The following is a 22,651-nucleotide window of genomic DNA, read 5'->3' as shown; positions in this document are numbered from 1 at the left end:
TCAACAGAACACCTACAATTATAATGAGCTATGGATTCTTAACTTTCATCTGCATATGAAACACTACTAAACAACACAGTTTCATATTTTCTGTTATATACCATATTATTTGTCTCCATTCATGATTTAATCTATACTTTTACTTCTCTTCATATATTCCTCAATTCCACTACACAATATCATCTTACAATGATACTCCTTTGCCTTTTTCTTATTTTCACAGACACACAACATAGTTATTCTTTTATTTCATTTCATTAATGAATTCATGCTCTTTATTATTTATTCTTTTTACATTCAATTCAATATTCTATTATCACGGTTCTTAATATTCTATTAATATTTCTTAATATTCTATTAAGAACAGATCATAAATATTGACTTCTCTCACCAATCATGGCTTTGTGCAATCAAGACATTTATCCAATCCTTTTAGTGATATAGCTAAACTGATGGCTAGGTTTTTAGTCTTAGTCATACCCATGATACATGTGGAATTCCCTGCTAAGAGCAGGGTCAATTTTGCTAAAAGTACGATCAAAATCTAATGATAATATAGTATAGTATAGATAAATAGGACATGATGGAAGTTCCAGCATTTTGATGTAACAGCTCCAATCCTAGTCCCTAATCACTTAACAATCCTGAGTGTGGGTCAGTCAATCTATCAAACTCAATATAGGTTTTCTTTTTTCTAATTTTAACATTTCTATTCCTTTTGACAGAGCAATTATTTTCACAGTTTGCTTTAGAAAAATAGATATTTGTCTATTGTTTTAGTGTAGGCTCTTCCTTGTAGTCCTGGAAAAAAATATGTTTGGTTAAAGGAAATGTAGACAGATGCCACATTTGCAATCCTGCACACTGCAAAGCATGTTCTTGCCTTTGAATCCAAAGTATTGCACAATCCCAGTATTTACTGCTTGTGAAGAGGGCCTTCCTTTGACTTGTTTGTACCTTTGAAACATGAGCAAATATATAAAATATCATTCAATATGCATTCCAGCAGCTGTCAGCATGGATCATTTACTAGATCCCAACAACACAGGACAGAGATTTGGTTTTCCACATGTCAATGTTACCACAGTGTTCCATATTACTATTATTGCTAAGATATATGAAATATTTTTTTTATATAGACTACATGTAGACTACAAATTTTATAGCGGGATAAATAATATTATCCAAGTAACCATTCCCTTCATTCACACCATTGTATGTGCTACAGGAATGCTAATTTAAAAGTGAAGCTCTTGGCATAGTTCTCCGAGTTCGAGGATTTCTTCAGAGCTGCTTAGCTGAAGTTTATCATGACCATTTTGCTATTGCCTAGCAACTTGCAAAGGCTATAAAAGAGGCCTTTGTCCATTTTCCTGGCAAAAAATTTCCTGGCCGATCTGTTCATCAGGAATGAAATTAATGGACTTATTTGCTATTAATTCTTTTGTTTTCGGAAAATGCATTTTGCAGTAAATATTCAAGGTTTATCCAAAAAAAAAAAAAAAAGGCATCTGTGTAATTTTTAGTGTAAAAGCTTTCTATGCCAAGTAGTCATGCAGTCATCTAGGGCAGGGGTCTCCAACCTTGGTCCCTTTAAGACTTGTGGACTTCAACTCCCAGAGTCCCTCAGCCAGCAAAGCAAAGCTGGCTGAGGGACTCTGGGAGTTGAAGTCCACAAATCTTAAAGGGACCAAGGTTGGAGACCCCTGATCTGGGGGCTGAAATATCTAAACATTAAGACAGAGTTGCTTGCTGACGTGTGGCCTTCAAAACAAGAATGTGGACAAATATGTTCCTTTTCCTGTTTGTGTTCCTAATTCTTTTAGCAGTGTTTAGTTAAACACACGTATTAATAAAGGCATATGTAAGAACACAATTCATCAGGGAAATAATTGCTCTGCATGTGTACCAAAATAATACATTTTCATTACCAGTCAGATATACAGTCATATTATAGTAAGAACAGTTTAACAGGTAAGATTGCACTGAGCTATAAGGATGATCAGAGAAGTTTTTGCATCCATTTATGCAACCTTGTGATTTCTAGCCATATAAGATTTTTATTTAAAAGAAATCACATTAAAAACAAGCTGATTTGTTTATAACAATTCGTTGTTAATGTCAACCACAGTTTAGATTTTAGGCAAAATAAAAATAGAGGTTCCCAGTCTCATTCTCACTGTTGGGCCACAAAAGGAGAAAAGAAGAACACACTAATTTAAAACCATCTGTAGATAATATTTATTTTGCTAAACAGTAATTTAGGATTATAAACAAGTGTAATCGTAAATGCTATTTCACTTTAATTTCTCTTATTTCCATAGATTATTAAACTAACAAATAATGTATTTAAAACGTATTCATACCATATTGTGTATTAACCAAAACTAAATTATTTAATTTATTGACAGAATAAATCAAATTAACCTGTCTACTCAAAAATAAATTTTGTTACATTTAATAGTGATTTATTTTGGGAGATGGGAAATAAGAGAATATTTATATTGGATAAAATACATTGGATGAAAACATAAAGAGTGAGAAAACAATCTCTGAAATAAATCTCTTTTTTTTTGTTTGGTCCCAGTAGAAAAATATCCTCTTAAATTGCTTATTTCAAACTCATGTACATTAATTTCTACGTCCAAGTTTAATATTTTTAAAATGTACCAGCACAGTCAATTTTTTAAGGTATGATGTTTGCATAGCTTTCAGTGAATCTAATGACACCCAGTGTAGATTCAACAAGGAATTTAATTTATTTGCAAATATAGGTGGCTGAATTCTAGTAGAAAATGTCTGTTTTAAGCTATTGAAAAATAAGTTACGGTTCTTTGTGACTTGATTCAGAAAACTGAGCTATCTAGACAAGAATCAGCTTGCAAGAGGTTGATGGTGCAACTTCTTTTATGTCTTGACAGTCAATTCAAAGTCCATTCAAATTTTCATTCAATCGGGAAAAATAGCCCCTTTATACTTGTTCAGTATCCTGTATAAAATTAGTTTCTGAGTTCTTGTCAAATTTCAATGTGATTCATTTTCCACCACAGTTATTTCTGTCATTATTTCTCTAGCAAATTTGATAAAAAGACCTGGGTCATAATAGGTTTAACCTACATTCCCCTTTATTCTAACCAAGAAAGATATTTTCCTAACAGGATTCTGTTCCCAACCCCCATAAGAGTTAATATATGGATTGCTGAAAGGAGATTTTTTTTCTTAGTTTTACTCTACTAGGAAAAAAGAAAAGGAAAGAGAATTAAAATAAAAATAAAAATATCTGTTAACTGTAAAAGAAAACAAGTCAATGTAGTTCCATTGACTTGTTTTGCACAATCAAGTGAACTTTTATTTGTTTACGTTTTTTGTGTTCCCAATGTATATATTTTTAAATAAATAACATTTAAAATTATTTAATTTTTGCCCTTCTAATAGATTAAACTGGGATATTTAAGCTATTCAAAAGATAATACAATCACAATATATTGTGATTATATAATGCTTTAAGACAACATATTCATAAATTGCAGATACAAGCAATTTCAACTACTGTTGAAAATAAGTCGGTCTTGATCTGAAACCCAATTGATTCCATCATTGGCATCAACTAAATAGCACATCACTATCTATTTTGGTCACCCAATAATTTTGGATTCTTATTTCTTATAGCAATTCTCCCCCTTTCTCCCTACTTTGAGCTCATTCTGTCCCTGTTTTAACAAGAAGCTTTGTTTAATCACAGGGACCCAATAGTTACTTGTTGTGTCTTAAAATACAGTAAATAATCAGATATACATAAATAATCTCTACATCAATGCTCCTTTTTGGTCAGATTAGCATTATTTGCTTTGCAATTTGCTAGCTGGCCGTTAGATAGAAAGAAATAGTCATATGGGGCATAGAGTCTAGCACAGGGGTCTCCAACTTAACTCCAACTTAACTTCAAGTTAAAGTGGCCAAGATTGGAGACCACTGGTCTAGCACATAACTTGATATAATAATAATAATAATAATAATAATAATAATAATAATAATAACAACAACAACAACAACAACAACAACAACAACAACAACAACAAAGTTGGAAGAGACCTTGGAGGTCTTCTAGTCCAACCCCTGCCCAGGCAGGAAACCCTCCATCATTTCAGACAAATGATTAGTAGGTGCATTGAAGTCTATGGAAATCATGCTGAAACTTCAGACTTACATTATGTTTCATTCACTGTTTTATTTCTGGTAGTTTTGTTGATCTTCTAATATTGTTATTGATAACTGTATATATTGATTGTTTTCAGGTATACATTGTGACAGTGTATGTGCTGAAGGACATTGGGGTCCAAACTGTTCATTGTCCTGTTACTGTAAAAATGGAGCATCATGTTCTCCAGATGAAGGAATCTGTGAATGTGCACCTGGTTACAGAGGTGCTACATGTCAAAGAAGTAAGTTTCCCGTTCCTAGTTCATTATGATTATAATACTAACATATAAGCTAGCTATTTTATGATAGAAAAACATTCTTGTAAAATGATATGCTGAGTTAGTAATCTAACTACTTTTTCATATGGAAATATATCATATAAATAAACCAATGTTAAAAAGGAGTATAGTTATGTATTATACACACACACACACACACACCTGGAGGAAGTACATTAATTGCCTTCTGTTAAATTGGATAAATTATTCAGAATAGTACAATACCCATAGGAAAGCTGATGGAAAAAAATGTGTTTATTTGGTAGCTCCATCCTGGGGGTTTATAACAATTATGAGTTATTTACTCCCTGATAAATTGCATATTTTTGTAGCTACTTGCATTAGCAGGAGTAATAACAATAGCACTTAGACATATAGTGCTTTACAGCAGTGGTCCCAACCTTTTGGGTACCAGGGACCACTCCCTGAGCAGCTTACAATGTCAGCATATTGTCCCCAACAATCTGGGTCCAAAATCTTCCACATTTTTATTTTAAAATAGCTAACAAAAAAGATACAAAATCTTTAAGCCAATTAAAAAAACTTAATTTATTTTTTTAAAAAAGAAATCAATAAAAAATTGATTGATTTTTATTTAAAATTTTTTAGTAAAATGTATACTAAATATACATTTGGTATATAAATTTAATAAATAATATAAATAAAGCATATAAATATTATTTAATCAATCTATAATATATCTATAAATGGCTGTGTGTGTGTGTGTGTGTGTGTGTGTGTGTGTGTGTGTGTGTGTGTTCCAGCATAACTTTGGAACGCCTTAAGCGTTCTGGAAAAAAATACTGTGGGGGTAAGACACCCCTAACACCCCTTGGGGTAAATATAGCGGCTGCGCCGCCCAGCTGATCAGCCCCATCAGCCTTCTGCAGCAGCTATGCGCCACCCGCTGGGCCATTCCAGATGGCAAGGAGGACTGTTGCCGCCAGACGGGTGTTGGCCCAGTCTGTTACCATGGCGGCCAGCCATACGCAGCCCCAATGCTGCCGGACACCAGATGGTGGTTACCGCTGGCCGTGGGCAGCTCGATGGACAGGGGGTGGGGCCCAAAGACTTACGGTGAGTTTGTGTATGAGTTTACTTTATAATGTGTATACTGTACATATACTTTTAAAAGCCTGTAAGGATTGGGTTACATAAATACCCGGGCAACACCGGGTTATCAGCTAGTAATAAATAAAGTAGAATCCACCTAGAAGAGATAAACAGGAAAAAGTTGTTTGCTTATTGATTGCCTACATTTATAATTAATTTCTTTACTTATTAAAAACAACTTGAAGCAAAAGGTTTAAATATATGATAAAAAACTAAAGTAGAAAAAAAGTAATAATTATATACTTAAAAGCAATCCCAATAATGGAAATGGAAGAGGATACTGTTTAAGAAGAACCAATTGAAACAAAATAATGGCAATAAATCCTATTTTAAAACCACACCTTCGGGGTTATTTCTTAATATATTTATATAGTTGCATTAATATAATATATAATATACAGTAATATTATGTATGTAATATAATATAGTTGTGTTGATTTACATTTAATTATCTATTTCCCATTCTATCTAGTTACTGTTCTCTGCTCTAATTCTGATGTCTCTATGCTCTCTCCTCCCAACTTATATTTTTTTTTAACTTTAATCATAAACTTTTTCTGAAAGTATCCATAAAACCTTACTAAAGAATGGACATCTTCTGTAATCTATTATATCTTTATATTATCATGCTATCATACATTGTGAGAGGATATTTATATCCTCACTCTGAATGCTGGAAAAATATGACATTATTATATTATCATTTTAATTCTTCTAAACGTTTTATGTTATTATAAATTGGAATCTGACTCATGACATGATAATTTATGTAGTAGTCTAAGCTACAGAAACTGGTACTTCTTAATTAACAAAACAATCTGAGTGGTTGATGTTAAACCATCCCTTTATCTATGAGATGTTTAATCCATCAAATTTACTCCCACATCAACCCCATTGAATTGAACTGCAGCTGCATGGGAGCCGTCCTCATGAATAGTTTGCAAGACTAACAACAATTGTTACCATCTCTAATGACTTTCAGATTTAATCATTCAGTTAATGCTGAAGCGCTATAAATTAAACGATGTAATGGCATTATAACATAGACATAGCCTGGAGACTCTTTTTATTACATATGAGACAGGATAACTTCTTAGTATATTCGGGACAATATTTCATTTAAAAGGATAGTTGCACTAATGATGTTTATACAACTGTAGCTAACTTGCATGAAGAGAGAAGGGAAAAATTATGGATGGGCATTTTTTTAGTGAAAATTTGATGTGACTGGAATGCTTTGTTTTTCTTTCTTAAGGAACCTATTTCAAACATTTGGTTGACTTCTAGACAATTCTAAAAATATAAAGGCAAAAGTTAGCCTTGTAAATGTTAATTGCTGTTTAATAACTGAGCAGTGGCTCAGTGGCTAAGACGCTGAGCTTGTCGATTAAAAGGTCAGCAGTTCAGCCGCTTGAATCCCTAGTGCCATGTAACAGGTGAACTCCCATTACTTGTCCCAGCCCCTGCCAACCTAGCAGCTTGAAAGCATGTAAAAAATGCAAGTAGAAAAATAGAGACCACCTTTGATGGGAAGGTGACAGCATTCTATGCTCCTTTGGCATTTAGTAATTCTGGTCACATGACCATGGAGACGTCTTCAGACAGCGCTGGCTCTTCGTCTTTGAAACGGAGATGAGCACCGTCCCCTAGAGTTGGGAATGACTAGCATATATGTGCAAGGGGAACCTTTACCTTTACCTTTAACTTGAAACATTTGTTAATATATTGATTGGTCCTTTAAAGGAATGCCAGAATATTAGAAAGAAATTTCTAATAAATTCTAATAAATAAAAAGAATTTATTTATAAAGAAATAAATTCTACCCAACAATTTATTTTTTCCCCAGTCAATCCAAATGGGCATCTCCTTCACTCTGAAAAAAGGACTGGCATAAGAGTGAATATAATTTTTTTCTTTAAATCATGAATGGAACAAACACGAACAGCAGCATGCAGCTGTCTGCACTTGCTCTTGCACTGAGAAAAATATTTAAACTATCCAACTGTAGTGACAATTATGACAAGGAAACATTTAATTATGAGCATAACGGTTTTATATACAGTGACACTATAATAAAAATAACAGCAATTTTAGGTAAAATTCATTGTGTATTAAGCTGCCTTTAAATCTTGAATAGTTATTACCTTGAAGGAAAATCACTGGAAGTTGAAAACAACTCCTGAAAGAAGCAGTAGTATATTATTTTCATAATGTTGCCAAGACAAAAAAACATAGGTCCATAATGTCAGAATAAATATAATATGGCGATTCAACTTTGTATGAAATTGTATGAAACAAATCTACATAAATTAGAACTTCTCCAGTATTTCTAAATCTCTCCAAATGAATTCAGCTCAGTTCTTTTAGATTAGATAAGTATGTGTGGAAGGTGAATATGATAGCATCGTTCTTCTTTCAGTTTGTTCTCCCGGATTTTATGGACATCGTTGTAACCAGGCCTGCCCCCAGTGTGTTCACAGCAGTGGCCCATGCCATCATGTGACAGGACTATGTGACTGTTTACCTGGTTTTACTGGCGCTCTCTGTAATGAAGGTAGGATCACCAAATAATGCCAACAACTGTTTGCAGTTTTGTCTTTATAACACATTTATTTGGCTTGTACAAATCATTGTAAGAGTTGCTTTACTGAGCAGCTTAGCCTCATTCAGTAAATGATACATAGAAGCCTATTATTTACAGTCAAAAAATTAGATCCAAATGGTGGTTCTGCATTTTCAAGCATCATCTTCTATGTTATATATAAAATTTATATCTAAATACATATAAGTATCCTTTAAAAGGGGGATGCAGTGGCTCAGGGGCTAGGACGTTGAGCTTGTTGATTGAAAGGTCAGCAACTCAGCGGTTCGAATCCCTAGTGCTGCCGTGTAACGGGGTGAGCTCCCGTTACTTGTCCCAGCTTCTGCCAACCTAGCAGTTTCGAAAGCACGTAAAAATGCAAGTAGAAAAAATAGGGACCACCTCTGGTGGGACGGTAACAACGTTCTGTGCGCCTTTAGTGTTGAGTCATGCCGGCCACATGACCACGGAGACGTCTTCGGACAGTGCTGGCTCTTCGGCTTTGAAACGGAGATGAGCACCGTCCCCTAGAGTCAGCAATGACTAGCATGTATGTGCGAGGGGAACCTTTCCCTTTCCCTTTATCCTTTAAAAACCATGGTTCACCCTGTGGCAATCAACATCATCATCATCATCATCAACATCATCATCATCATCATGATGTGGAGTCTGGTAAAATTCTTTCCGAACTATCATACGATGGAGTGAACTGCAGCTCATGAAAGTTGATTGTTAGTCAGAAAAAAATGCTTCCAGACCCTTTTACTTTTTGGCTAACTTGTGCTAACAAAAAATAAGTCATGGAAATAGTTTTCCATATATGGTATTTTTACTTACTGAAATAAGACTATTGAGTACTAAATGAGAACAAGGACTAAAAGGAAAGGGCCTTGGTGAATATACCACAGCAAAACAAGCAGGTAAAAAGAATGAAGATATAAACAGAAGTCCTGGATAATGAGAGAATGTGAGAAGTCTACAGAGATAAAGAGAAGGAAACCAGAGAAATGGATGGAAAAAACAAAGGTTATAGGAAAAAAAACAATATTGACATCTGACTATTAGTATAGAAGTATCTAAAAAATAAAAAATAGCAATAGCAATAATGATGGCTATTATATATGCCCCATAGTGCTTTAGAGAATTCTCTGGGTGGTTTTGAACATCAGCATATTGCCCCCAAAATCTGGTTCCTCATTTTACCGACCTCAGAAAGATGGAAGGCTGAGTCAACCTTGAGCCTGTCAGGATCAAACTGCAGTCTGTGGGCAGTGTTAGTTGCAATACTGCATTGTAACCACTGTGCCACCAAGGCAGAAGTATAAAAACATAAATATTCATGACCTTTGTATTTTATTTGTATAGTTTGTCCCAGCGGAAGATTTGGAAAGAACTGTGCAGGGGTTTGCACATGCACAAATAATGGAACTTGTAATCCAATTGACAAGTCTTGCCAATGTTACCCTGGCTGGATTGGTAGTGATTGCTCCCAGCGTAAGTACTAGCATTTCCTTCTTTGGGAAGTTTCTATTTGGGGCATATTTCATTACAGTTTAGTTCATAAAAACTTTTCCTACACAAATAAAATGATTAAAGCAGCATGGCTAATTTATCTCATTCTATTTACATATCTAATAGTGCCTGAAATAGATGCCATGTGCATTTGCCGCGTTTGAAAAATTCAAACTTTACAACATCGCCACCCATATAAACTCTATAAATAATTCAGTAGCTCTTAAGTATTTGCTGTACAAATAAATAAAAACATTCCTGTATTTTATCCATGGAAACTATCACAAAGAAGAGCCAGGAAAATATGAGACCGTCCTTGATAAGTGTATAAAGACAAGCACAGCTGTAACAGACTAAAACAGTGTGGGTTTTTTCTCCTTCATGCCTAGTGTTTTGGAGAAAAATCAAGTTTCTCCAAGATACAAGTTTTTTCTTATATGTAGACTCACACGTTTTCTGAAAAAAAATGTACCTTTGTGTGTTCTCCACCTACTGACCAGCTTCTAACTAATAAGTAAAATTCAGAGAAAGACCAGAATGTTCAGCGAACAAGATGGTTGTCCATTAGAGCAGGGATCTCCAACCTTGACAACTTTACGTTCTCCCTCAAGGTGGAGACAGCATCCAGGATGGGTTGACTTTGTGTGTTCAGCTGGAGGACTGAGTCTGCAAAGTCGTTAAGCTCTGCCTCTGTTGCTAGGGTTCCCCAGCCTTTGACTCAGTCCATTCAACCTGGACACACGTGTCAAGGTGGTCTCCCTTCAAATATTGCCTGAATATTACTTTTTGAGTGAGCATTCAAGTTTTTTAGTTGTATATTGAGAGTATTAGCACTTTCCCTGATAGAAAGAGAAAGCGCTGAATTTCTGTTACTTTTTTCCCCGGTGAGAGCTTCACCACCCTGTGGTGATCTTTGACAGCTTGCTGTCAGATCGAAGAAAAGCCTCCTGTTGAGTAGCAGGCACTCCGGACAGGCTGAGAGTGGAGTCCAGCACTCCCCACTAAAGCAGGGGGTCGAGGAGTGGAAGTCCCTGCTCCCAGGAACAGCAGGGAAGCCATTTTCTTTGACAGCTGCTGCGCTGAACCGGTGTGAGTTGGGTAGCCATTTTTGACAGCTCACGGCCGTCTGACCTTTTTAAAGCTCAATTAGCGGAGCTGTGCGCTCCCAAAACGCCTTGCCTGCCTCGAGGCTGCACTGGAGCTCCCTGGAAACTGCAGCACAGCGCATTAGGGGCTTTTAAGCTTCTCAGGCGCTGTTTGAAATATCGCTGAGGGCTAGAGCCGCAGACAGGGAGGCAAGTTCGTGCCTTTTTTGACAGCCACACTGATGAACAACTGTCCTTTACCTGTGCCCCTCTGTTATTGCCCAGCGATTGTTGGTCTTTGAGTGCTTCTGCGCTTTCTTTTTGAAAGAAATTTCTCTGTTGGCAACAGTTTGAGCTGACCAGCATGCCTAAAGCCCTATTGAAATCTAAGCATGGCAAGAAAGCCAGGGCTGATGATATGACAGGGGCTGGATCAGTCCCTTCTGATTTACCTGGTTTGGCATCCACTAAGACCAGAGACCAGACTTTGTCCTCTAATAAGGACTGCAGGCATGATAAGCATGTTAAGACCTCTGTGGCATCCAAAAAGGATGAGAGGTAGGCTCTGCCAAAGGCTGGTAATAGAGCAGGCAAAAAGACGGTTTCTCCTACAATTTATTTATTTATTTATTTATTTATTTGATTTCTATACCGCCCTTCTCCCAAAGGACTCAGGGCGGTGTACAGGCAAGAATAAAACAGACGGTACAATATACAAATTTAAAATGCAGTTAAAAAACTTATTTTAAAATTAGCCTGAGAAGTAAAATATATAATAAGCTAAAAACCCCATTTAAAATTAATTTCTAAGAAGTTAAAATTTGTTAAAATCAATTTAAGCCAGCCCCGCGCGAATGAAAAGATGTGTCTTCAGTTCGCAACGGAATGTCCGAAGGTCAGGTATTTGGCGTAAACCCGGGGGAAGTTCGTTCCAGAGGGTGGGAGCCCCCACAGAGAAGGACCTTCCCCTGGGGGCCGCCAGCCGACATTGCTTGGCAGACGGCACCCTGAGAAGTCCCTCTCTGTGAGAGCGTACAGGTCGGTGGGAGGCATGTGGTAACAGCAGGCGGTCCCGTAAGTACCCAGGCCCTAAGCCATGGAGCGCTTTAAAGGTAGTAACCAACACCTTAAAGTGCACTCGAAAGGCCACAGGTAGCCAGTGCAGTCTGCGCAGGAGCGGTGTTATATGGGAGCTACGCGGCGCTCCTTCTATCACCCGCGCAGCTGCATTCTGAACTAACTGAAGCCTCCAAGTGCACTTCAAGGGGAGCCCCATGTAGAGAGCATTACAATAATCCAAGCGAGAGGTAACGAGCGCATGAGTGACTGTGCACAAGGCATCCCGATCAAGGAAGGGGCGCAACTGCCGAACCAGGTGAACCTGGTGGAAGGCCCCCCTGGAGACGGCTGTCAAATGATCTTCAAACGACAGCTGTTCATCCAGGAGGACACCTAAGTTGCGCACCCTATCCTTTGGGGCCAATAACTCGCCTCCAACAGTCAGCTGCGGCTGCAGCTGACTGAATCGGGGTGCCGGCATCCACAGCCACTCCGTCTTGGAGGGATTAAGCTTGAGCCTGTTTCTCCCCATCCAGACCCATACGGCTTCCACACACCGGGACAGCACTTCAACAGCTTCATTGGGATGGCCTGGGGTGGAGAAGTACAGCTGGGTGTCATCAGCGTACAGCTGGTATCTCACCCCAAAGCCACTGATGATCTCACCCAACGGCTTCATATAGATGTTGAACAGAAGGGGTGAGAGGATCGACCCCTGCGGCACCCCACAAGTGAGGTCCCACGCGGTCGACCTCTGCCCCCCTGTCAACACCGTCTGCGACCGGTCAGAGAGATAGGAGGAGAACCACCGATACACGGTGCCTCCCACTCCCAATCCCCCCAACCGGCGCAGCAGGATACCATGGTCGATGGTATCAAAAGCCGCTGAGAGATCTAATAGGACCAGGGCAGAGGAATAACCCCTGTCCCTGGCCCTCCAGAGATCATCCACCAATGTGACCTGTACCCGGGTCGGAAGCCGGACTGGAACGGGTCTAGATAGACGGCTTTATCCAGGTATTGGGGTAGCTGTCGCGCCACAGCACTCTCTACAACCTTCGCAACAAAGCGAAGGTTGGAGACTGGACGATAATTACCCAAAATAGCTGGGTCCAGGGAGGGCTTCTTGAGGAGGGGTCTCACCACCGCCTCTTTCAAGGCGGCAGGGAAAACCCCTTCCAACAAAGAAGCGTTGATAATCTCCTGGAGCCAGCCTCGTGTCACCTCCTGAGTGGCCAGTACCAACCAGGAAGGACACGGGTCCAGTAAACATGTAGTGGCGTGAAGTCTCCCCAACAACCTGTCCACGTCCTCGGGAGCCACAGGGTCAAACTCATCCCAAACAGACTTGACAAGACGTGCCTCCTCTCCCCCGCTTGGATCATCCCAATTTCGGTCCAGACCATCCCGGAGCTGAGCGATTTTATCGTATAGATAACCACTAAACTTCTCAGCACGTCCCTGCAACGGGTCATCCCGCACCTCCTGATGAAGGAGGGAGCGGGTCACCTGAAACAGGGCGGCCGGGCGGTTATCTGCCGACGCAATGAGGGTGGAGGCATATGAGAGCCTCGCCTCCCTCATTGCCACTAGGTAGGTCCTAGAATAGGACCTAACTAGTGTCTGATCAGCTTCGGAACGGCTGGACCTCCAGGTGCTCTCTAGACGTCTTCTCTGGTGTTTCATCTCCCTCAGCCCCTCGGAGAACCAAGGGGCCAAACGAGATCTGCGCCAGGTCAGAGGTCACAAAGGCACGACACGGTCCAAGGCCCCAGCCGCGGCCCACTCCCAGGCCGCAACTAGTTCCTCAGTCGTGCCATGGGCCAGATCCTCAGGGAATGGCCCAAGCTCCGTCCGGAACCTCTCAGGGTCCATCAGGCGCCTGGGACGGAACCACCGTATAGGTTCTGTCTCCCTGCAATGGTGGATGGCGGTTCGGAAGTCTAGTCGAAGGAGAAAATGATCGGACCATGACATCGGTTCTGTTACTAAATCATCTAATTCCAGATCATTTAACCACTGACCAGAGATATAAATCAGGTCCAGTGTGCCCCCCCCCATGTGCGTGGGGCCATCATTTACCCGAATCAGGTCCAAGGCCGTCATGGAAGCCTGGAACTCCCGAGCTGCAGTCGATAGCAAGCCAGCCGATGGCAAGTTGAAATCCCCCATGACTATAAGTCTGGGGGTCTCAACCGCCACAGAGGCAAGTACCTCCAACAGCTCGGGCAGGGCAGCTGTCACGCAGCAAGGAGCCAGGTACGCGATCAACAAGCCCAACTGATTCCTATGGCCCCACCTCACATAGAGGGATTCACAACCGGCAATCTGAGGAACAGTGGCCTCCCTCGGTTCTAGATCTTCCTTAATGACAACCGCCACCCCCCCACCCCTACCTTGGGCCCTCGGCTGATGAAATGCTCGGAAACCTGGAGGGCACAACTCAATGAGGGGAACCCCCCCCTCCGGACCCAACCAGGTCTCCGTAATGCCCATAAGGTCCGCGGACTCCCCCTGAATAAGATCGCAAATCAGGGGGGCTTTATTAGCCACGGACCGGGCATTACATAACATCAACCAAAGATCCAGGCTCTGAGGATCATGGCCGCCTGAGGAACGGGTAGGGACTGAGGGGCCGGAGCACGTGATCGCCGTCAAACATCAAGCACGTGCTCCCAACACTCGATACGCCCCCCCCCTCCGCCATATCTGCCTCTCCCACTTACCGTACAATTTATTTATTTATTTATTTATTTATTTATTTATTTATTTATTTATTTATTTATTTATTCGTATTTGTATACCGCCCTATCTCCCGAAGGATTCAGGGCGGTTCACAGGCAAATAAAAACATTTATGTACAAATTAAAATAACCATTAAAAAACTTATTCTAAAAGCCAAATTATTAAAAAAATAATATAAATATTAAAACCAATTTAAAACCCCTATAAATTTAAAATCTAGTCCAGTCCTGCACAGATGAATAAATGTGTTTTAAGCTCGCGACGGAAGGAGAACCTCTGAGCCCTCTGCTCACAAGGATCATCCCAGCAGAGATTTGTCATTAGAAGGGTCTCTTGACCAAGTGTCCCTGCAGAGTTTTCCTATACATTTTTCTGATGTGAACCTATGGGGCTCTTCTGCCAATGAATTTCACTTTGACGATGAAGTCCCTATAGCAACCACTTCTGCCAAAGTTGCTTCAGTGACTACAGAGGGGCACCCAGATGAGGGCAGGGACAATCACCTGTCTGCCAGTATAAAAGATTTTATTATGGAGACTATCCGAAGCAGCTTAGCTGAATCTGGCCAGTAGCCAGCAAGGGCTTATTCAGAGATTTCAGCTTATCCCAACAGCCTAGGGGGTGCAGATGAGGAAGAATTCATTCCAGGTCACGGCCCCGGCTTCGCCTGCTCCATCTCTGACAAGTTTGCCATCTGTATCAGGGGAGGAGGCACAGCGAGAATTCAACCTTTCGGATGACGAAGATCTCACACCTGAACAGCCTGCCTCCCCATGGCTGTTTCCTCCAAGTGTTTTTAAATCTCTCCTATTTAAGGCAACCAATGCGGCTCATCTGGGGCTGCAGTCAGAGGGTGATATCGATAAGGATGGTCAAGACTCAGCCGACCCACTTTTTTCAGAACCTGGCAGGGCAGTGGACACAGTTCCAGTCCCACGCCTATTTATAGATGTGGTTAAAAGACATTGGTCTGCTCCGGGCACCACTCCTCTGCCTTCAGCTCTGGACAGCCGTTACTTTAATGTGGCCCAGGACATGGCATCCGTGTTACAAATGCCTCAGGTGGATCCACCAGTGGCAGCTCTGGTTTCGGCTTCTACTCTTCCTAGATATCCGGAGGAAGGTCTGTGGCCAGATGACAAACGCACAGAACACTCATTGCAGAGACCCCACTAGGGGAATGCCTGGGCTATTAGATCGGCTACCACGGCTTCCTTTTTTAACAGGGCCACATTAGTCTGGCTGTGCCAATTGCAGGAGAGGGTGCCAGCATCAGATGTCCGAATGCAACAGGACATCAATAAGATCGTAGCGGTCCAATTTTCTGCTGACGCCACATTGAATTTGGCCAGGTTTGCCGCTAAGGCCATGGCATCGTCAATGGCGGCCAGGGTCTACTGTGGCTTAGACAATGGCAGGCAGAGGCCCACCATTAATGGAGGTTGGCTTCTGCACCATTTACAGAGGGAAAGTTGTTTGGGGAGGCGCTGGGCCCATTATTGGTAGAGGCAAGGAATAAGCACAAGATTTTGCCTTCCACCAATGTAGGGGTGATTATTGTTTCTACCCTTTTTACCGTAGACAGACCTTTAGGGGGTTGGAGATAGGGGCCAGTCCGGCCCAGCCACAGGGATCTTTTTCCCAACGCTTAAGATTCCAGCAGGACAGGGCAACTAGAGGTAGACCCTTCGCAGCCAGACGGCCCTTTAGAGGGGGAGGAAGTCGTGCCTTCCAGCGTTACAAGTAACTGCACAGTCCTTTCTCCCATCAGTGGCTGTTTAAAGATCTTTGCTGACCGATGGGGAGAGATAACATTGGATGATTGGGTTAGGGTGACGATAAGATCTGGTCTCCCTCTAGAGATCCTCTCTACCTCCCACCCCCCGAGGTTTTTCATTAGCTGCCCAGTATCGCGGGACCCTTCAAAAAGGGCAATTATGGAGGCAGCCATCACTCATCTGCTCACGATTAGAACGATTCAGCCGGTACTGGCGGGACAACAAGGGCAAGGATTCTACTCTAACTTGTTTGTTGTGCCCAAAACCTCAGGCGGGTGGAGACCTATTCTAGACCTCAAGAGACTGAACCGCTGTATCATCTACAGACAGTTTAAGTTCATCTTTCAGTGAACTTCGACTTCATTGAAAGAAAATTTAAGACTTAATTTAGCAAAAGTTCAGCAGCAAGGCACAGCTAAAAGGAGAACTGAATCATCAGGGGCCAGTAAAAAGAAATTGTCAGTAGACAGCAAAGCTAGGGAGAAACAGTCTACAACTTGAAATGAATGAAGTTTAGTTCCAAGTGACTGCCTCCCCAAGAGAGAAATAGATACAGTAACAACTAGTAGGATAAGAAAACACTCTGTAGAGCAGGGATCTCCAACCTTGGCAACTTTAAGACTTGTGGATTTCAACGCTCAGAATTTCTCAGCCAGCACGTGGTGTATACAGAAATTTCCATAATATTGCTGTCAATATTTTTGAGAATTAGAATCCCTTCATTTAAAGAGGGGGATTTTGGCAGGGAGGGGTGTCAGATACGAGCTTTTGGTGATGAAATGTTCCTGAGAGAAGTTGGCTGACAAAATTAGTGGGCACAGAAGAAACTAATATAGAAGTCATATACTTAAGGCAAATAGTACAGAAGTGGGGGAGAGTTACTGTTGCCTATTTCACTGATAACAGGCTCATTTAGTGACCTACTAAATGAGGACTTCTGTCCTCTATTAGCAAAAATAATTGGAAGGCTTAGAAGAAATGTTCATGGGTTACTTACCTATCTCACTGATTAATTGTAGGCTTAGCTCATTTCTTATATATGCATATGAAATTAATGGAATTGGAGGATTTTTTAAGAGAAAAATTTCGGGAGAAAAGTGTTTGCTTGCTGACACTCTTCAAGGGTAGTACAGACTGAGGAAAGCAATGTGCACAAGCAGCATCTTCCTGGCTGTCTGCAGGAAGAAATGTCACATGGTCTTTGCAACAGAATTGGCAGAAGCTCATGTTCAAAGTGGCCAAGGGTTAGTACAACTGAGTGGATCTTCTGTACCTATGTTCAGATGTATTCTGCGTATGGTGGTCAGTGCTAATGGAATAGATGAATGGAACAGGCCAAATGGGGTGGAGGGACTGGGAGTTAGATTAGATTCCAGGAATATGGTAGTGGAGGCATTGGGAAAGTTATTTAAGAGAACAGGACTTAATAGTGTTGCATCCTTTTTCTTCCAAGTCAGTTGTTTCTCACCTGGGTCCAGTTCTGGATTGTCGTCAACCTCAGCCTCCAGCTACTGTTGATAAATGATAATGGTTCTTGTTTCCTTACCAATGAGCAACTGATAAATTGGCGAAAAGAAGTAAATTTCCCAATTGAACAAAAGGAGACATGTGTTAAGCCTGACTTTTAAACCAGGAAAATCTATTTTATGTCATTATTCCTGTGAAAGGAATAATATTTAAAAAAAGAAGTATCCCCATTACTTTAAAAAGCCTTTGGAATTATTTCCATAAAACTCTGATTTTTTAAAAAAATATATGTATGACTTGGCAACCCTTACTCATCATTGGCTTCTCCACAGCAAATTGTTCAATACAGAGGACATAAAAAAAACCCAAGCAAACCAAAATTTTGATAGTCTCGTTGTAGTCCTACTTGTTATATTTTTAAACATTTTCTTTAAAAATTGGATAATTTTGCTATGCGCATTCTCTCAAAATTCATATTATATTTATTCTGCATATTTTCGTATGGCAATAAGGCTAACGGATTTGTTTTGTTTCAGCTTGCCCTCCTTCTCACTGGGGCCCAAACTGTATTCATACATGCAATTGCCACAATGGTGCTCACTGTAGTGCTTATGATGGAGAGTGTAAATGTACCCCGGGATGGACTGGTCTCTATTGCACACAAAGTGAGTTAAACATATTTACCTTGATAAATGCAGACACAGTAATATCAAAATTAAAAATGAGTGGAGCTGCTGTTGGGTGACAAAATAATTTGTCTGTTTTCTGGTTTTTTTTTTAGGAATTCTTAATGCCTTCTAGTAATATTATTCATAAGTCAGAAAGTGAGAAATGGTATTGTATAGTTTATAAAACAGAATGAAAAATCAGAATTCCAACAGCTGTGCATGTTTCAAAAATGATTACAAATTCATCAGACTTGCATGAATATGGCACCTTTCTATTCATTTAAGCAGTTGGATCCCTTCCTTCCCAACTCAAAGTGTCAATGGTTTAAGAGTCACAATCAGGTGAAATCCAGCAGGTTCTGACAGGTTCTGGAGAATTGGTAGCAGAAATTTTGAGCTGTTCGGAGAACCGGCAAATATCAGCTCTGGTTGGCCCCAGAGTGGGGAGGGAATGGAGATTTTGCAGTATCCTTCCCCTGCCATGCCCACCAAGCCATGCCCACAGAACCAGTAGTAAAATAATTTGGATTTCACCACTGGTCACAATTGACTTGAATGAGTGGATTACAGGGAAGCAGGAAGAAAGTGAGGCTGCTTTTAAGAATTACAGGAAGGTCTGCAGCTATACTTTTTGATATTCACATAACTTTTTTTTTCAGGAAAGAATGTGTAGCCCTCCTACTATTTTTTTTTACTAATATTAGCAATTAGTTCTCAAACAATTATTGATTTGGAAGGATGGGGAGGGGTGTGTGGCTTCGGAATATTCATCTCCTACAATTATAATAATGATACAACATTTATATTGCACCAAAATTACATAATTTTAGGAAAAAAATACAGAGTCATACTGTTACTCCGGGCTATCGGAATCCTTACTATTCAAGCTTCTGTTCTTTTCTGCTCTGATGCAAAATAGTTTTCTCTCTTGAAAATCTATTGGATTTCATTCAGAGTAATGAAGTCATGAGATTTAGAACATAGCTTGAACAACTTATTTAGAACTATACCTGACTAAGATCCTACTAAGGAAGTTCAGGAATTTTTATTAAAGGTAAGGTAAAGATTCCCCTCGCACGGATGTGCTAGTTGTTCCCGACTCTAGGGGGCGGTGCTCATCTTCATTTCAAAGCCAAAGTGCCAGCGCTGTCCGAAGACGTCTCCGTGGTCACGTGGCCAGCATGACTAAACGCCAAAGGTGCACAGAATGCTGTTACCTTCCCACAAAAGGTGGTCCCTATTTTCCTACTTGCATTTTTTACATGCTTTCGAACTGCTAGATTGGCAGAAGCTGGGACAAGTAACGGGAACTCACCCTGTTACGCAGCACTCGGGATTCAAACCGCTGAACTGCCAACCTTTCGATCAACATACTCACCGTCTTATCCACTGAACCACCACGTCCCCAAATTTTTATTAGAGAAGCATTATTTCAATTATTGAAATTGAAATCAATTACTTTTAAAGATAAAAATGTTTTGTCTTTTCTTTGGATTATGAATTGTGTATTTTTAGACATAGGTTATTTGCTTCAGAGTGGCAGTTATTGAACATAAACTGCTTCATTTTGTTTTCTTACTTTCTTTTTCAAGGATGTCCACTGGGTTTTTTTGGGAAAGACTGTGCTTCAATCTGCCAGTGTGAGAATGGAGCTGACTGTGATCATATCTCAGGCCAGTGTACATGTCGCACAGGATTCATGGGAAAATACTGTGAACAAAGTGAGTTGGAAACTTTTCCTACACATTGTTAAGAGACGATGTATGTATAATTAAAATTTACTAAGCTCTTTTTTTCTTATTTAGATTAGGATGACTATAATAACATTTTACACAGGTAACTAACTGGAAAAGACAAAGACAATTATACTTAATACATTATGAACTGTAGTGTATGCATCCTGAATTCAATCCAAAGTGAGATTATTTAAAGTTTGATCTTAAATCATGATTTTCACTGAATTTGGTGTCATTAAGAGTGCGGAGTTAGCTCCTTAAAATGAAATTCTAAGCAACGTTACCGGCATCCACATTCCATGAAAATCAATAGAATGTAATGTCAATAGGGGAATTAAGATGGAGATTTGCATTCTAGCAGAAGTTATTTTCAATAATATTTCATCCATTTAAAAATAATCTATAATTTTCTTTTTCTTTTCCTCTAAAAACTGGCATATGTTCTGAATATTATAGTTGGCTTTGGCATATGAGAAACATTTTACTAGTATTTTTCCCTTAAACTTTGCTTTTTGTAAAGAAAATGTTTACAGTTAATACCCAGGAAACTACATTTCAACTTCAATTAATGCAATTGCTAACAAAAATATTTTTATAATATATGTAAAACATCACAATGTATTTTATTTGGGGAGTTTGATTTCTATTGTAACAAATGGTTTCCCAGCTATTTTTAGCAACCTGATTTTCTGTGGAGCTTCTTTAGAAAATTGGTGACAACGCTATCTTCTATTGAGTGAATACTACGTTGTACATGCATTTATTTCAAATTGTATTTGATTGTATTTATAATCATCTTTCAGCACATCAGGTTATGGCTTAGATATAAAGTCTTCTTGTGAAACTTCGCCATCTGGTGGTGACTGATTGCATCTGCAGGCTTTCCAGGCAATAAAAAATTATTCATAGAGATTCAAGAAAGGCTTTTAAACTAATCTGGCTACAGCACTGTAAACATACATACGTGACTTTGTTTCACAGGAAGACTTCCTATCATGAAATAGGCTTTACTTTCTACGTCTTCCTGCATACACTCAATTCATTTAAGGCCTGCTTTTCATAAACGGTGGGGAGAAACATATTACATGGGAAATAGAATATTTCCTGTCCTGCTGATCAACAGATACCCATTAAGGTAGCAAATCTTCATTCTCCATTACTAAGAATTTGGAAGTCCCAGTTTTACTCTAAACTGCTCATAGTCACTTATGACTGGTTTATGAATCTGACTGCAAACTAGAATAAAGTAAAAACTCGATGTGCTTTTTCTTGCTTTCTAAAGAGTGTCCCCCAGGTACTTATGGTTATGGTTGTCGGCAAATATGCGATTGCCTGAACAACGCAACTTGTGACCATATCACTGGAACCTGTTACTGTAGCCCTGGCTGGAAAGGAGCAAGATGTGACCAAGGTAATATTTTCTAAAAATTACTCATTAAAAAGGTGACATGACTGCCTCCCAGAGTATATTTATGCGGGTGCTTTTGCTATTTCAGTTTTTGGATTAGAATACTAGACAACGATAAAGAATGCTGAGAGTTTTAATTTCAAAATATGTGAAGTTTATTAGGATCTCACTCCTACTCGATATATGCATAATCAGACACAATTCCTTATCTTTTATATGGCACTGACCTCTTCCTAAACATGATTAAGATAGAATAGATAGAATAGAATAGAATTTTTATTGGTCAAGTGCGATTGGACACACAAGGAATTTGTCTTGGTGCTATGCTCTCAGTGTACATAAAAGAAAAGATACCTTCATCAAGGTACAACACTTACAACACTTAATGATAGTCATAGGGTACAAATTTAACACTTAATGATACAACAATAGTCATAGGCTGCAAATAAGCAATCAGGAAACAATATCAGTATAAATCATAAGGATCAGATTTAATGCACAATCTAATGTATGTTTCATCAAAAGAAAACTGTTTTATATTAGGAGGATTTCATCTGAACTAAATTGGTTTGGGATTAAAAATTAAACATCTACCTATTTGATCTAAGTAACATTTCCATGTCTGCCAATCAGATTTTCCACTGGCCAAGACATAGTGTGACAAGTTTGATTGCAGATCCCCAACAGGAGATGGGCAGAAAAGAAGAGACAAAGGTGTTAGGCAAGCACCTTCAAGCCATATCCCTCCTTCCTTCCTTCCTTCCTTCCTTCCTTCCTTCCTTCCTTCCTTCCTTCCTTCCTTCCTTCCTTCCTTCCTTGCTACTTCCCTTTCCTTTCACAAACTCACTGCCTCCAAAATGGCTGAATTTGAGCAGAGGAAGATATATGTTAGCCATAGTGGTAAGGGTTGTGCAGACACTCTGGATGGTGCAAAAACCTGTTGGTGTAGAGCAGGGGTGTCAAACTCAAGGCCCTTGAGTGTGATGATGTGATGTGGTCAGAGCTGGCCTGCACGGCCATC

At 39.8% G+C, this 22,651-nt stretch overlaps 1 protein-coding gene across 4 annotated transcripts in view; it reads left to right on the top strand.

Moving 5' to 3' along the window:
• MEGF10 (multiple EGF like domains 10) overlaps window positions 1-22,651 on the top strand; it is a 124,661-nt gene that overhangs the window by 88,882 nt on the left and 13,128 nt on the right. For all 4 annotated transcript variants that reach the window (XM_058166469.1, XM_058166470.1, XM_058166471.1 and 1 more), the window contains exons 14-19: window positions 4,296-4,442; window positions 8,011-8,145; window positions 9,538-9,666; window positions 18,355-18,483; window positions 20,079-20,207; window positions 21,505-21,633. In XM_058166469.1, coding sequence (XP_058022452.1) covers window positions 4,296-4,442; window positions 8,011-8,145; window positions 9,538-9,666; window positions 18,355-18,483; window positions 20,079-20,207; window positions 21,505-21,633 — 798 coding nt within the window. The remainder of the gene's footprint in view (window positions 1-4,295; window positions 4,443-8,010; window positions 8,146-9,537; window positions 9,667-18,354; window positions 18,484-20,078; window positions 20,208-21,504; window positions 21,634-22,651) is intronic.

The sequence above is a fragment of the Ahaetulla prasina genome, chromosome 2 (assembly GCF_028640845.1).
Source record: "Ahaetulla prasina isolate Xishuangbanna chromosome 2, ASM2864084v1, whole genome shotgun sequence".
NCBI lineage: Eukaryota > Metazoa > Chordata > Lepidosauria > Squamata > Colubridae > Ahaetulla > Ahaetulla prasina.
Note: the sequence above shows the minus strand (reverse complement) of the source record. Positions and strands in the feature narration are given on the sequence as shown.